Source organism: Somniosus microcephalus, chromosome 1 (genome assembly GCF_052327205.1).
Source record: "Somniosus microcephalus isolate GS21.2 chromosome 1, FLI_Smic_1.0, whole genome shotgun sequence".
Taxonomy (NCBI): Eukaryota; Metazoa; Chordata; class Chondrichthyes; order Squaliformes; family Somniosidae; genus Somniosus; species Somniosus microcephalus.
The window spans coordinates 77940051-77953973 of NC_140987.1; the positions used below are offsets into that span (position 1 = coordinate 77940051).

Here is a 13923-nt window from a genome sequence, read left to right on the forward strand (position 1 = left end):
GCACAGTGTGGTGAATAAGGTTGGTGAGCTACAAGCACAATTAGCCGTGTGGCAATAACAGAAATGTGGCTTAAAAACGGTGAGGACTAGGCACTTAATATTCAAGGGTACAAGGTGTTCAGAAAAGATAGGGAAGTAAAAAAAAGGGAGGCAGGGTGGCAGTGCTGATTAAGAAAGACATTGTAGTGTTGGATAGGGAGGATGTTCTTGAGGGGACAAGGACGGAATCCATTTGGTTAGGAGTTGAGGAGCAAAAAGGGTATGATCACACTATTGGGGGTATTCTGCAGGCCTCCAAATAGTGAGAGGGAGGTAGAGGAGCAAATCTGCAGGAAAATTGCAGAGATATGCAAGAGCTATAGAGTGGTGATATTGGGGGACTTTAATTACCCAAATATCGATTGGGATAATGTTAGGGTAAAGGGAAAGGAGTCATAATCATAGAGACACAGAAGGAGGCCATTCGGCCCATCAAGTCCGTGCCAGCTCTCTGTGGAGCAATCCAGTCAGTCCCATTCCCCCGCAAGTTTATTTCCCTCAAGTGCCGATCCAGTCTCCCCTTGAAAACATCGAGTGTCTCCGCTTCCAGCAGCAGCGAGTTCCAGGTCATCACCACTCGTTGTGTAAAAAAGTTTTCCCTCACATCCCCCCTTGTATCTCTTGCCCAAAACCTTAAATCTGTGTCCTAGTCCTTATACCATCAACTAGTGGGAACAGCCTTTCCCCGTCTAGCCTATCCAAACCAGTCATAATCTTGTACACCTCTATCAAATCACCCCTCAACCTCCTTTGCTCTAATGAAAACAAATCTAGCTTCTCCAACCTGTCCTTGTAGCTAAGATCCCCCATCCCCAGAACCATTCTGGTAAATCTCCTCTGCACCCTCTCAAGGGCCTTCACATCCTTCCTAAAGTGTGGTGACCAGAACTGGACGCAATACTCCAGTTGTGGCCTAACCAGCGCTTTATAAAGGTTTAGCATAACTTCTCTACTTGTGTACTCAATACCTCTATTTATGAAGCCCAAGTTCCTATATGCTTTGCTAACCACTCAATATGTCCCGCCACCTTCAGGGACCTATGCACATTAACTCCCCGGTCCCTCTGTCCCTGCACACTCTTTAAAACTGTGCCATTAAGTGTATATTGCCTCTCCCTGCTCCTTCTGCCAAAATGCATCACCTCACACTTCTCTGTATTAAATTCCATCTGCCACTTGTCTGCTAACCTTTCTATGTCCTGTTGCAGTCGATTGGTATCATCGTCACTGTTTGCCACACCCCCAAGTTTGGTGTCCTCAGCAAATTTAGAAATTCTACTCTGTATTCCAATATCCAGGTCATTTAGCCGGCATGGCCTCGATGGACCGAATGGCCTCCTTCTGTGCCATTATGACTCTGAGATTGAAAACAGATTGTTACGTGACAGCCCCAAACACAGCCCTGAATAAATCTCAGGAATTTCTTTTTAAACTGAGAAATAGTGGATTCCAAGGATCAGTTAATTGGAGCAGATACACATTCGTGCTCAGAATTTTTTTTTAAACCTATCGAATTACATGAGAATTCCGTTATGGCAGTCATGCACCGGTGTATTTTTATAAAAGGGAAAACTGAATGAAAAATGTAAATGGGACACAGTGAACCAGAAAGGAACACCGAGTTCCTATGAAACTGTGCTGCGCTGAATAATGGAACAACGCAGAAGAAAAATAGATGCCAGAAGTCTCTAGCTTGGAAGCAGTAGAGATTGTGCGGAAACGACAGCAAAGCAAAATGAATGGCGACGGTATAGTAGTTGCTAAAGCAAGCCACTAAACCACCCCCCCCCCCCACATATGACCAATCATTTACAGCAACCCCCATAAACCCTATTCACAAAATAACATGCCCCCCTTCTAATGCTGCTGACCGCAAATTGCAACCACCCTATCCCCTACCACTGAACATGCACGGCAGCCATTAACCCTGGTACCTCTCCCCACCCACCCCATAATGAAGGCAAGAGCAGCAAACCAGGAAGTGGAAAACTTCCACAGAAGGCAGGAGTGCAATTAAAAATTAGCCAGCGAGGCCATTTGCTGCGCAAGCATCGCTTTTGACTCCAAAATAACAGCACGCTAACCATACGAGTGAAGTGTACTGAAAACAGCAACATAACTGCATAAACCACCTGTGATGAGCAAGAACTTACCCCACCATTTCCCCCGATAAGCAAGAACTACCAACCCCGCCTCCAGCTAAGCAGTAACCACTCAAAATGCATATACCCCTCCCTCCATCCAAGCAAAAAATCACAAACATCCAGCCCCATCAAGCAAAAATCCAGCCTCTTCACCTAAGCATATCTTCCCCCCACCCTCCCATTGAGTATCACTTAGCTGATTGGAGCCTACCTCCCATCTCCCTCCCCACTCCAACTCTCCTTCCCTCTCTTCTCACTTGACCTCCTGCCCTCCACCCATCCTCACATCTGTCTTCCTTCCCTCCTTAGTCCAATTCAATTACTGCCCACTGTCTAATCTTGCTTTACCTAATTCTACATTTGGTCTCGACTACCTATATGCGAATCCCATGAGACTGACTAGTGCATGTGGAAAACTAGCCAACGTGTCACATAGAACTGATGAAACAGTGCAAGCATTTTTGATCCTACAGCTCCCGGGGACAAAACAGGTTTGTGTGATGAACTACCAAGTTCACTACAAATGTCTGGCATATAAGAACATAAGAAATAGGAGCAGGAATAGGCCACTTGGCCCCTCGAGCCTACTCCGCCATTCAAAAAGATCATGGCTGATCTTGGGCTCAAAGCCAGTTCCCCGCCCGCTCCCCATAACCCTTCACTCCCCTTATCTTGCAAAAATCTGTCTATCTCCACCTTAAATGTATTTAATGACCCAGCCTCCACAGCTCTCTGGGGCAGAGAATTCCACAGATTTACGACCCTCCGAGAAGAAATTCCTCCTCATCTCAGTTCTAAAAGGGTGACTCTTTATTCTAAAACTGTGCCCCCGCATTCTAGATTTCCCCACGAGGGGAAACATCCTCTCTGCATCTACCTTGTCGTGCCCCCTCAGTATCTTATATGTTTCAATAAGATCACCTCTCATTCTTCTAAATTCCAATGAGTATAGGCCCAGCCTGCTCAACCTTTCCTCATAAGTCAACCCCCTCATCTCTGGAATTAACCTAGTGACTCGTCTCTGAACTGCCTCCAATGCAAGTATATCCTTCCTTAAATAAGGAGACCAAAACTGTACGCAGTACTCAAAGTGTAGTCTCACCAATACCTTGTACAGTTGTAGCAGGACTTCCCTGCTTTTATACTCCAAACCTCTTGAAATAAAGGCCAACATTCCATTTGCCTTTTTGATTACTTGCTGTACCTGCATGCTAACATTTTGTGTTTCATGCACAAGGACCCCCCAGGTCCCTCTGAACTGTAGCATTTTGTAATCTCTCTCCATTTAAATAATAATTTGCTTTTTTATTTTTCCTGCCAAAGTGTATAACCTCACACTTTCCCACATTATACTCCATCTGCCAAATGTTTGCCCACTCACTTAGCCTGTCTATATCCCTTGCAGATTATTTGAGTCCTCTGCACAACCTATCTTTGTATCATCCGCAAACTTGGCTACATTAATAACTTTGATGAAGGGACCGAGTGTAATGTAGATTGTAAATAGTTGAGGCCCCAGCACCGATCCCTGTAGCACCCCACTAGTTACCATTTGCCAACCGGAAAATGACCCATTTATCCCGACTCTCTGCTTTCTGTTAGTTAGCCAATTCTCTATCCATGCGAATATATTACCCCCAATTCTGTGAGCTCTTATCTTATGCAGTAACCTTTTATGTGGCACCTTATCAAATGCCTTCTGGAAATCCAAATACACCACATCCACTGGTTCACCTTTGTCCACCCTGCTTGTTACCTCCTCAAAGAACTCCAGCAAGTTTGTTAAACATGATTTCCCTTTCATAAAGCCATGCTGACTCTGCTTGACTGCATTATGATTTTCCAAATGCCCTGCTACTGCTACTACTCCAGCGTTTTCCCAACGACAGATGTTAGGCTAACTGGTCTATAGTTTCCTGCTTTCTGTCTCCCTCCTTTCTTGAATAGGGGTGTTACATTTGCGGTTTTCCAATCCGCTGGGACCTCTCCAGAGTCCAGGGAATGTTGGTATATTGCAACCAATGCATCCACTATCTCTGCAGCCACTTCTTTTATGTACACAGGCTGCTATAGTTAAGGCCAACTATCAAGATGCCAAAAAATGGGTTTGTAAATCTCACCATTTTACTGGCAGCTAGAAAAGGTACAATGAAACAGAATTAACTGGCTGATCACAATGGAACTCTCCTATAAAATGCCAAACATCTACACGTACTTTATTAAAACCTGCTCTCCCAGTTACTCAATTATAAAGTTTCCATTCAGCCTTTCAGAACAATGCACTTTTACTCACATTATACAAGAAATGCAATGCAACAGACTTTAAAAATACTTACCAAAATCTACTCTTGTTAATATGCACTGCATTGGATGGTCAGTTGTGTGCCTTGTAGTAGTGGCCCCACTTTCATAACAAGATGCGCACAGGTCGTAGTCGTAACAAATTAAGCACTTATATCTGCGACCTCGAAAATTTCCTTTTAAACATGCATCACAGCTGACACCTAGAAACAAGGAGGAACCAGAGGAAACGTCAATGCTTAGTACGTTTTCCGAAGAGGTCTTTTAATCAGTTTGAGCAGAAAATGTACAGTAGTGGGTTTAGACACCAGTGACTAGCATCATGTAATTCTAGCACACAAAACCCGCTTTAAACGAATGCCTAAAAAGATTACTTTGCTTTACATTTGCAATAGCTCAGATTTTCTCCAGCCATTTCAATTTTTAAGGACCATCTGAGAGAATATGAAAGTCTTCACATATAGCTTTAAAAAAATAACCATTACCGTTTATTCTTTAAATTAGGATATTAGTAGAGAAAACTGTATTGAGGACAACGCATGCTATCTTGCATATTCTCAATTAGATTTATTAATTTTCAGCTTGTAGTAAAACTCACTCAATAACTGTAGACTTAATACCAACACTCAAAACTTTGAGAATGTCAGTTTGCACATTTTACCAGTTACATTTTATATCTAATTCCTTCAATGGTAATCTGCCAGTGTACAAAGTGTCAGTGCTAGCCCAACAGAGTGTCGCAGTCTTAATTCTTCCCTATATATAAATAATTATCTGCAGAAAAAGAACATTGAGAAACACGTGACTTTTTAAATCTTGCTAACGGCATGAGCAAGTGGAAAAAATTGCAATTAGCAATTTCTCAGTGGTAACAAAATATCTTTATAAAGTTGGGCAGTACAAATACAGGGCCTTCAAGACACACACAAATGGTTCCAATATTACAAGTTATTAAATAACTGCCAAAATGTCACAATCTTAAACATCTTTTGCACAACTGTTACAAATTTAGGGTGATAGCAAAATACTGCAGATGTTGGAAATCCGAAATAACAACAGAAAATGCTGGAAAAACTCAGGAGGTCAGGCAACATCCGTGGAGAGAAATTTGAGTTGACGTTTCGGGTCGAACCCTTCTTCAAAACTGGAAAGAAAAGAAAATAGATCGAAGGCAGGGCTGCGATCGGACAAAAGAAGTGAAAGAGACAAAAGAAGTAGGAGAGACAATAAAAGGTGTTCGAAGCCAGACGAGATGGTAATAGGCTGAGATTAGGTGTGAAGTGTACTGGCAGGGTAAGAGATAGCTGCCAGGTGGGAGCCAATATTCACTACAAGCCCACTGACTCCCACAGCTACCTGGACTACACTTCCTCCCACCCCGCCTCCTGTAAGGACTCTATTCCATTCTCCCAGTTTCTCTGTCTCTGCCGCATCTGCTCCGACAATGCCACCTTCCACACCAGTGCTTCAGACATGTCCTCCTTTTTCCACAACCGAGGATTCCCCTCTACCGTGGTTGACACTGCCCTCGACCGTGTCAGTTCTATCTCCCGCACTTCTGCCCTCACCCCTGCCCCTCCCTCCCGGAACCACGATAGGGTTCCCCTTGTCCTCACCTTTCACCCCACCAGCCTCCACATTCAACGGATCATCCTCCGGCATTTCCGCTACCTCCAAAGTGATCCCACCACCAAACATATCTTCCCCTCCCCTCCCATTTCAGCATTCCGTAGGGACCGCTCCCTCCGAGACACCCTAGTCCACTCCTCTATCACCCCAAACAGCCCTTCCCCTTCGCCTGGCACCTTCCCGTGCAAGCGGAGATGTAGTAACACCTGCCCCTATACCTCCCCCCTTCCCACTGTCCAGGGTCCCAAACACCCCTTCCAGGTGAAACAGCGATTTACTTGTACTTCTCGCAATCTAGTATACTGTATTCGCTGCTCACGATGCGGTCTCTTCTACACTGGGGAGACCAAACGCAGATTGGGTGACCGCTTTGCGGAACACCTCCGTTCAGTCCGTAAGGGTGACCCCGAGCTTCCGTTCGCCTGTCATTTTAATTCACCGCTCCATTCCCACTCGGACCTCACCGTCCTTGGCCTCTTGTATTGTTCCACGGAAGCTCAACGTAAACTCGAGGAACAGCACCTCATCTTCCGATTAGGCACTTTGCAGCCTTCCGGACTCAATATTGAGTTCAACAATTTCAGATCATAACCTTGGACCCCATTAATTTTTTACCTGTAATTTTTCCACTCCTTTCCACCACCTCCCCCCCCCCCCTTTCCTTTTGTTTCACTCGCCCACCTGGCAGCTATCTCTTGCCCTGCCAGTACACTTCACACCTAATCTCAGCCTATTACCATCTCGTCTGGCTTCGAACACCTTTTATTGTCTCTTCTACTTCTTTTGTCTCTTTCACTTCTTTTGTCCGATCGCAGCCCTGCCTTCGATCTATTTTCTTTTCTTTCCAGTTTTGAAGAAGGGTTCGACCCGAAACGTCAACTCAAATTTCTCTCCACGGATGTTGCCTGACCTGCTGAGTTTTTCCAGCATTTTCTGTTGTTATTACAAATTTAGGGTCTTGGCTTAGATATTCTCTCAGGTACAGAGGTGGTGGTCACTCTGGTTACTGGTCTGAGCCATTCACGTTTACAGTGTATCCATACTGGACTTCCTGACGGGCAGACCCCAGGTGGTGAAAATAGACAGTAACACCTCAACACTGATCCTGAACACAGGAGCTCCCCAGGGTTGTGTGCTCAGCCCCCTTCTGTACTCCCTGTTTACCCACGCACAACTCCAACTCCATCATCAAGTTTGCTGATGACACTACCGTTGTAGGCCTGATCACAGATGGCGATGAGACAGGCTACAGGGAGGAGGTAAGAGCTCTAGCAGAATGGTGCAAGTACAACAACCTCTCCCTCAACATCAGCAAAACAAAGGTGGTGATCGTGGACTACAGGAAGCGGCAGGGGGAGGGACACACCCCAATCTACATAGAAGGGGCTGAGGTGGAGAGGGTCAGCAGCTTCAAATTCCTGGGTGTATTCATTACGGAGGACTTAATGTGGTCACATCACATCGACGTCGTAAAGGCGGCGGCATGCCAACGCCTGTTCTTCCTCAGGAGACTGAAGAAATTTGGAATAGACCCCCAGATTCTCACCAACTTCTACCGGGGCACCATCGAGAGTATCCTGTCCGGCTGCATCACTACCTGGTATAGCAACTGCACCGCCACAGACCGCAAGGCTCTACAGATGGTGGTGAAAGCTGCACAACATACTATAGGAATTAAACTACCTGCTGTTCAGGATATCTACCCAGAGGTGTGCCGGGGGAAGGCCCTGAGAATCATTAAAGACGCGAGCCGCCCCAGCCACAACCTCTTCGCCCTGCTCCCGTCCGGTAAGAGATACCGAAGCATACAGTCTCGTACCAGCAGGTTTCGAAACAGCTTCTACCCCCAGGCCATAAGACTCATGAACGTATAATTTATTATTTGTTACTGTTGTTTTATTTATTACTAGCTGAAGTGCCCGGCGGTGCCGAGGCTTTTTCGAGGGCATGTTGTTGTTGGAAGAGAGAGAGAGAGAGAGAGAGAGAGAGAGAGAGAGAGAGCGCGCGACTGGGGGGGAAGAGAGAGAGCGACTGGGGGGAAGAGAGAGAGCGACTGGGGGGGAAGAGAGAGAGCGACTGGGGGGAAGAGAGAGAGCGACTGGGGGGAAGAGAGAGAGCGACTGGGGGGAAGAGAGAGAGCGACTGGGGGGGAAGAGAGAGAGCGACTGGGGGGAAGAGAGAGAGCGACTGGGGGGGAAGAGAGGGAGGGGAGGGGTGGGGGGAAGAGAGGGAGGGGAGGGGGGAGGGAAGGGAGGGCGGGGGGAGGGCGGGGAAGGGAGGGCGGGGGGAGGGGAGGGGGGAAGGAAGGGAGGGAGGGGGGGAAGGGAGGGCAGGGGAGGGGAAGGGAGGGCGGGGGGGAGGGAGGGGAAGGGAGGGGAGGGCGGGGGGGAGGAGGAGGGAGGAGGGGGAGGGAGGAGGGAGGGCGGGAGGGCGATGAAGGGCGGGGGGGGAGGGAGGGCGCCCCCCCGGGTCGCCCCCCCCCCCCCCCCCCCCCGGGTCGCCCCCCCCCCCCGGAGGTGAAGACCGCCGATTGCGCGCGCAGCAGGAGATGAGACGCGGCGTCTCTCTCGGCCGGCGGGCCTGGTTGCCAGGGCAACCGTGACGCTGACCAAGCCAGAGAGAGAGAGACGCCGCGTCTCAGCTGCTCCTGCTGTGCGCAGCCCCCCCCCTCCCCCCGAGGTGAACGGCCGCCCCCCCTCCCCCCGAGGTGAAGACCGCCGATTGCGCCCGTTGCCAGGGTAACGCTGGACGCTCAGCAAGCCCCGGCAGAGAGAGACGTCTCAGATCCTGCTGCGCGCGCACCCTAGCGGCGCTGGGCTGAGGCTCGGCCCTCCAGCCTTCGAGTGGGGCCGGGAGGTGCCTAGCTCGGGCGTGGGTGCGGAGGAGACGCCGAGGCTTCTAGGCCTACCTGGAAAAACGGGGAAAGGTAGGAAAATTAATGAGATTAGATAAGTTAATTACTTTCTAAATCATTTTTTAACAAAACAATGTGTGTTTTAAAAGCAACGTTTTTTTTTTAAGACGCAGAAAGCGGGAAAAAGAAAGGAAAAGTTTGGAATCAAGATGGCGGCGACTCACCTCGGTTCAGAACGATAAAGCCCGGCCACACGCGCACCGATTGGCCCGGTGGCACACGCCAGCAACCCGGCGTACGATTGGTCGAGCTCGAGGTCACTCTGTCGCTAATGAGCGGATAATGAGATGCTAATGAGCGGAATGTTGAAGGTTTTTGGGATACCGCGGGCGCAATTTTAGCCCGGCCGAAACGTAAATACGCTTAAAACCGTCTCGGAAGCGTAAGCTTTCTTTGGAGGTAACGCGCGCGTAGGTACGCCCTGTAACTTTCGAGTGGATACCCGCAACGCACACGCGATGACAGACAGATAGACAGATAGACAGAATGACAGAAGTACCGATTTATATATATAGATAGATTACTGTATTTCTATTAGTATTTTATCATTGTTATGCCATATTTATTCCAATGTTGGGAGGGCTCGTAAAAATCAACATTTCATTGTGCAGTACCCACGTCTGCTGCATATATGACATAAAATTTTAAAAAATTGAATTGGAAATACTGTGCAATATCTAACTATATATGAGAATACCAAGGTCAAGGAAATAGAAACAAGAAACTGTGAAGGCAGCAAGAAGTAAAATAAAAAGGCTAAACTGATCTTTGGCTGCTAATATGGCTGGCGCCCACAATGTCACACCTTGCTGATAGGACCAATGTAAGGCAGCGTGCAGAAGTTATACAGACAATAGGCGATCAGAAAACGCATTACCATGATTGCAAACGCATTACCATAATGTTTAGGTGATCATGAACACATTACCAGGATGTTTACTTAGCTGTAACCCATTCAGTTAAATGTGACTTCTTTATTTCAAACTGCCAGGCCAGGAAATCAAATTAAATGTATACGAGCACAGCTCAGGATTGGTGCAGGAATATACAAGGTGTTAATGTCTTCTCAAATGCAAGTATAATAATGTAGCACACTGTATGACAAATTGCTTGCTCTGTTGGGTTCGTCAGACTCTTGCAGGAGTCGGTGCCGACATTTCAGAGTAAGACTCCGCGGAAAATAAATCGTTTGAATTCTCCAGTTGCATTCGACTCTGATTACTGAACCAGACTGAGGGTAAAAGAATCCGTTCTATCATTTGGTGTCAGAAGTGGGATCTCAACGGACAGTCACCGAGAGTTCGCGAACTAAGAGTTGAATCGTCTCGGACGTGGAGAGAGGAAATGGGCCCCCGATGTAAGTAGTTTCTTGTACTACCTCGGTTTTCCTCTGATTCCGCCAGTCTGACGACGAGTCGGCCAATCGCTAACTCCCGTGTGGTGTCCCGCCGAGATCCAGGTCAGTCTGGCGAATACTGGAAGGGATAGGTGATTAGGTCAGTGATCGGATATCACCGAGGGTCAGTGATCGGATATCACCGAGGGTCAGTGATCGGATATCACCGAGGGTCAGTGATCGGATATCACCGAGGGTCAGTGATCGGATATCACCGAGGGTCAGTGATCGGATATCACCGAGGGTCAGTGATCGGATATCACCGAGGGTCAGTGATCGGATATCACCGAGGGTCAGTGATCGGATATCACCGAGGGTCAGTGATCGGATATCACCGAGGGTCAGTGATCGGATATCACCGAGGGTCAGTGATCGGATATCACCGAGGGTCAGTGATCGGATATCACCGAGGGTCAGTGATCGGATATCACCGAGGGTCAGTGATCGGATATCACCGAGGGTCAGTGATCGGATATCACCGAGGGTCAGTGATCGGATATCACCGAGGGTCAGTGATCGGATATCACCGAGGGTCAGTGATCGGATATCACCGAGGGTCAGTGATCGGATATCACCGAGGGTCAGTATATGTACTGAGGGAATAACTAGGAACTGTGTAAACTTAGAAATAAGCACTTGTGTCAGGTAAAGAGCATCGACCTCGTATATCAATTGGCCCGCCTAGGCTCTGAACAAGTTTAAAACGCGACTGTGTAAAGTTCACAAGGGGAGTAAGATGGGCAACTGTTTAGATACCACGACTGAATCGGGTAGCGCCTTACAGACCCTTTGTGAACAACATCCTGACAAAGCAAAGCAACTTAGACAGTTGTCGGGAGGATTGAATAAGAAATTAGGAAGTGATCAATGGCCACTAGGAGGAACTAAGAATCTAGATGCCGCTAAAAAGGCTCAAGAACTAATTTGGAAAAGTAACAGGGGTACCACAGCCAAAGAACTAATTGCCCTATGGAGACAGTACTGTCAGGAACTGAAAGAAACTTCCTTGTTAGCAAGTTGGCAGGATAATGCCTTAAAATTAGGAATAGCACTTACAGGGGGAGGGGTAGTCAAATCAGTAGAGGTATTGAAAAAGGAATGCGCTCATGAGAAACGCTCAAAACAGGAGTCTGAAAAGACCACGAGCGAGCCTGGAAAGGCTGATAAGAGTGGATTACATAATCCAATGGTTGGCCTTGCCTTGACAGAGGGAGATGGTGATGATGATTTGGACGAATGGAATCACAGGGCTCAGGTTGTTCCCCACGCTCCCCCCCCCCCGTGCGTTAACATTTACCCCCCGGTGGCACCCGCACCAGCTGCACAAACCCCCGCGCCGACACCTCAAGTATCTGCCAGTGCCGTTTCCCCGCCGCCGTCAGTCACGGTTCAAGTAAATAATCCCCCGCCGGTCCAGATGGGAGACCAACAACCGGGTCCCCAGTATACCGACCCTGTTGCCTTTTACACCCGACTCAGGACTAAGAATAATTGGCCCCCGACGACACCCTCCCCACCCCAACCCAGTCCATCAAGGTCACGAAAACGGAGAAATCAAAGGCAGATGATTCAAAGTCAGAGACTAGAGAGTCAGAGCCAGAGTACCCTCAAGGCTTTAAGGTCCCTTTTAGAGTGCCGGGACCATAGGGACATTGACAGTGGAGATTCAGTAGACGACTTATCATCCCTGGAATCAGAATCTGATACCAAGAGACCCGCCAGACATAAACCGACACCCCAGCAGTTGCCGGTGAGACAAATGCCTAACCCTGCCTTTAACGCAAATATTCCAGTGGCCGCCGATAACCCCCGGACCATAGGTATCTTCTACCCCTGGAAACCTAACGAGATAATGGCTATCTTAGCCGGGATGCCAGATAGGAAGAAATCCCCCACCTTGTTTGTAGAATTCCTCCGGACTACTATACTCGTCTATAATGCTGAATCAAGAGACTTATGGGCGTTAGTACAGCAGACCTTGAATCCCGCCGAACATGCAAGGTTTTTGGTTAACCTAGGCTTTGAGGACCATGCCACATTAGAGGCTCAAAACGCACAGAGTGCTGCTCGTGAACGCGCCATACTCACTGCTTTAACCACCACCCTGCAGAAACCTATTGATATATCCAAGGTGTTGGATACTAAACCACGAAAGGGCGAGGGAGCAGAGGAATTCCTAGAGAGATTCTCTGAGGTATATCGGAGTCAGTCAGGAGATGCTAATTACCGGAACGGAGCAAACTCGCCGCAATACTGTGCTATCCTGATAAATTGTCTACCAACCTCGGTGTCTGAAGCAATTAAGACTAACAATATGGACTGGTCAGAGAATAGTCCCAGCCAGATGGCCAGGGCAGTGAAATATTATTGGAAAGAGAGTAAGAGTCAGGAGAGTCAGCCCCAGGTCAAGGTCAAGACTGAGTACGTGATAAAAAAGGAACAGCCAAAGCCCACCAAAGATGTGATAGGATATCAGACGGAGCCCCAGTACTGCGTCCCAGGGTGGGTTGATAGACAAGGGTACAGAGATACCAGCCATCCCAACGGACCAACCGTCCCTAATTATGGCCCACCCTACGCTCCCCCAAGACAAAATTTCGGTGATAGAGGAAGAGGGGGGAGGCAAGCAGGGTCAGATACCTGTTTTAATTGTGGCCAGCAAGGCCATTGGAGCAGGGAATGTCCCTCCCGAAGACAAGGAAGAGGGGGCCACATGCAAGGACAACGGGGAGGTTGGCAGGGAAATCGGGGACGAGGAAGATATACAGACTTCTCCCAGAATAATCCGTTTCCCCAGTACTGACTAGCCAACCTCGTGGCGAACGGGTTCCAGTCGGACAAGGAGCCCGTTCTATCCCTGCTGATTGAAGGGAGCCAACATACGTTTCTGGTAGACACCGGAGCTGCTATGTCATCTGTCCGATCAGAGCTCAATCTCCCTAAATCCGGGGAGACACAAAGCCTGTCCGGATTCCAAGGACAAGTGTGCCAGTACCCGATATCAGAACCAGTTGAAGTAGCATTTCAAAATGAGTCTGTGAAACACCAATTCGTGATCACAAATGGGCTGGATTGCAATCTCATGGCCAGAGACCTGTTATGTGCATTTCAACTAAGACTTGAGTGTGGGAACAAAGGAATAACTGTAAAACCATGGGCCCCTAAAAGACAATGTTACGTCTCTATCACCCCACAATGGTGGACTCTGGACTTAAAAGATGAACCCCCATCTCATGTAACCCTAGCTTATGATCAAAGTGGAAAAGATAAGGAATTGGAGAATTTTTACCAAGCTTATGAAGGGACTGAGTGGGATGTTGTTCTCCGAGCCATAGTTACGGGACCGGAGGGGGAAAGCAGAATATGTTGAGGTTCCCTCGGAATTGTGGAAGCAACCCCTAACTGTAGCCCCACACATCACCCGGGAAGTGAACTCCCCCTACCGTGCGAAAGATCTGGGACCCATGGTAAAACAGGCAGTTGAACAAGCTAACCCAGAT

General features: G+C 48.0%; 2 protein-coding genes across 3 annotated transcripts in view; one reads left to right on the forward strand and one right to left on the reverse strand.

Moving 5' to 3' along the window:
• The window catches only part of kcmf1 (potassium channel modulatory factor 1), a 238340-nt gene that overhangs the window by 121114 nt on the left and 103303 nt on the right, over nucleotides 1-13923 (reverse strand). For both annotated transcript variants that reach the window (XM_085983446.1, XM_085983438.1), the window contains one exon: nucleotides 4520-4687. In XM_085983446.1, the coding sequence (XP_085839572.1) occupies nucleotides 4520-4687 (168 nt within the window). The remainder of the gene's footprint in view (nucleotides 1-4519; nucleotides 4688-13923) is intronic.
• Nucleotides 11610-13292, forward strand: LOC147124178 (uncharacterized). Its single transcript, XM_085983423.1, has one exon. The coding sequence runs from the start codon at nucleotides 11610-11612 to the stop codon at nucleotides 13224-13226; it is 1617 nt and encodes a 538-aa protein (XP_085839549.1). The 3' UTR covers nucleotides 13227-13292.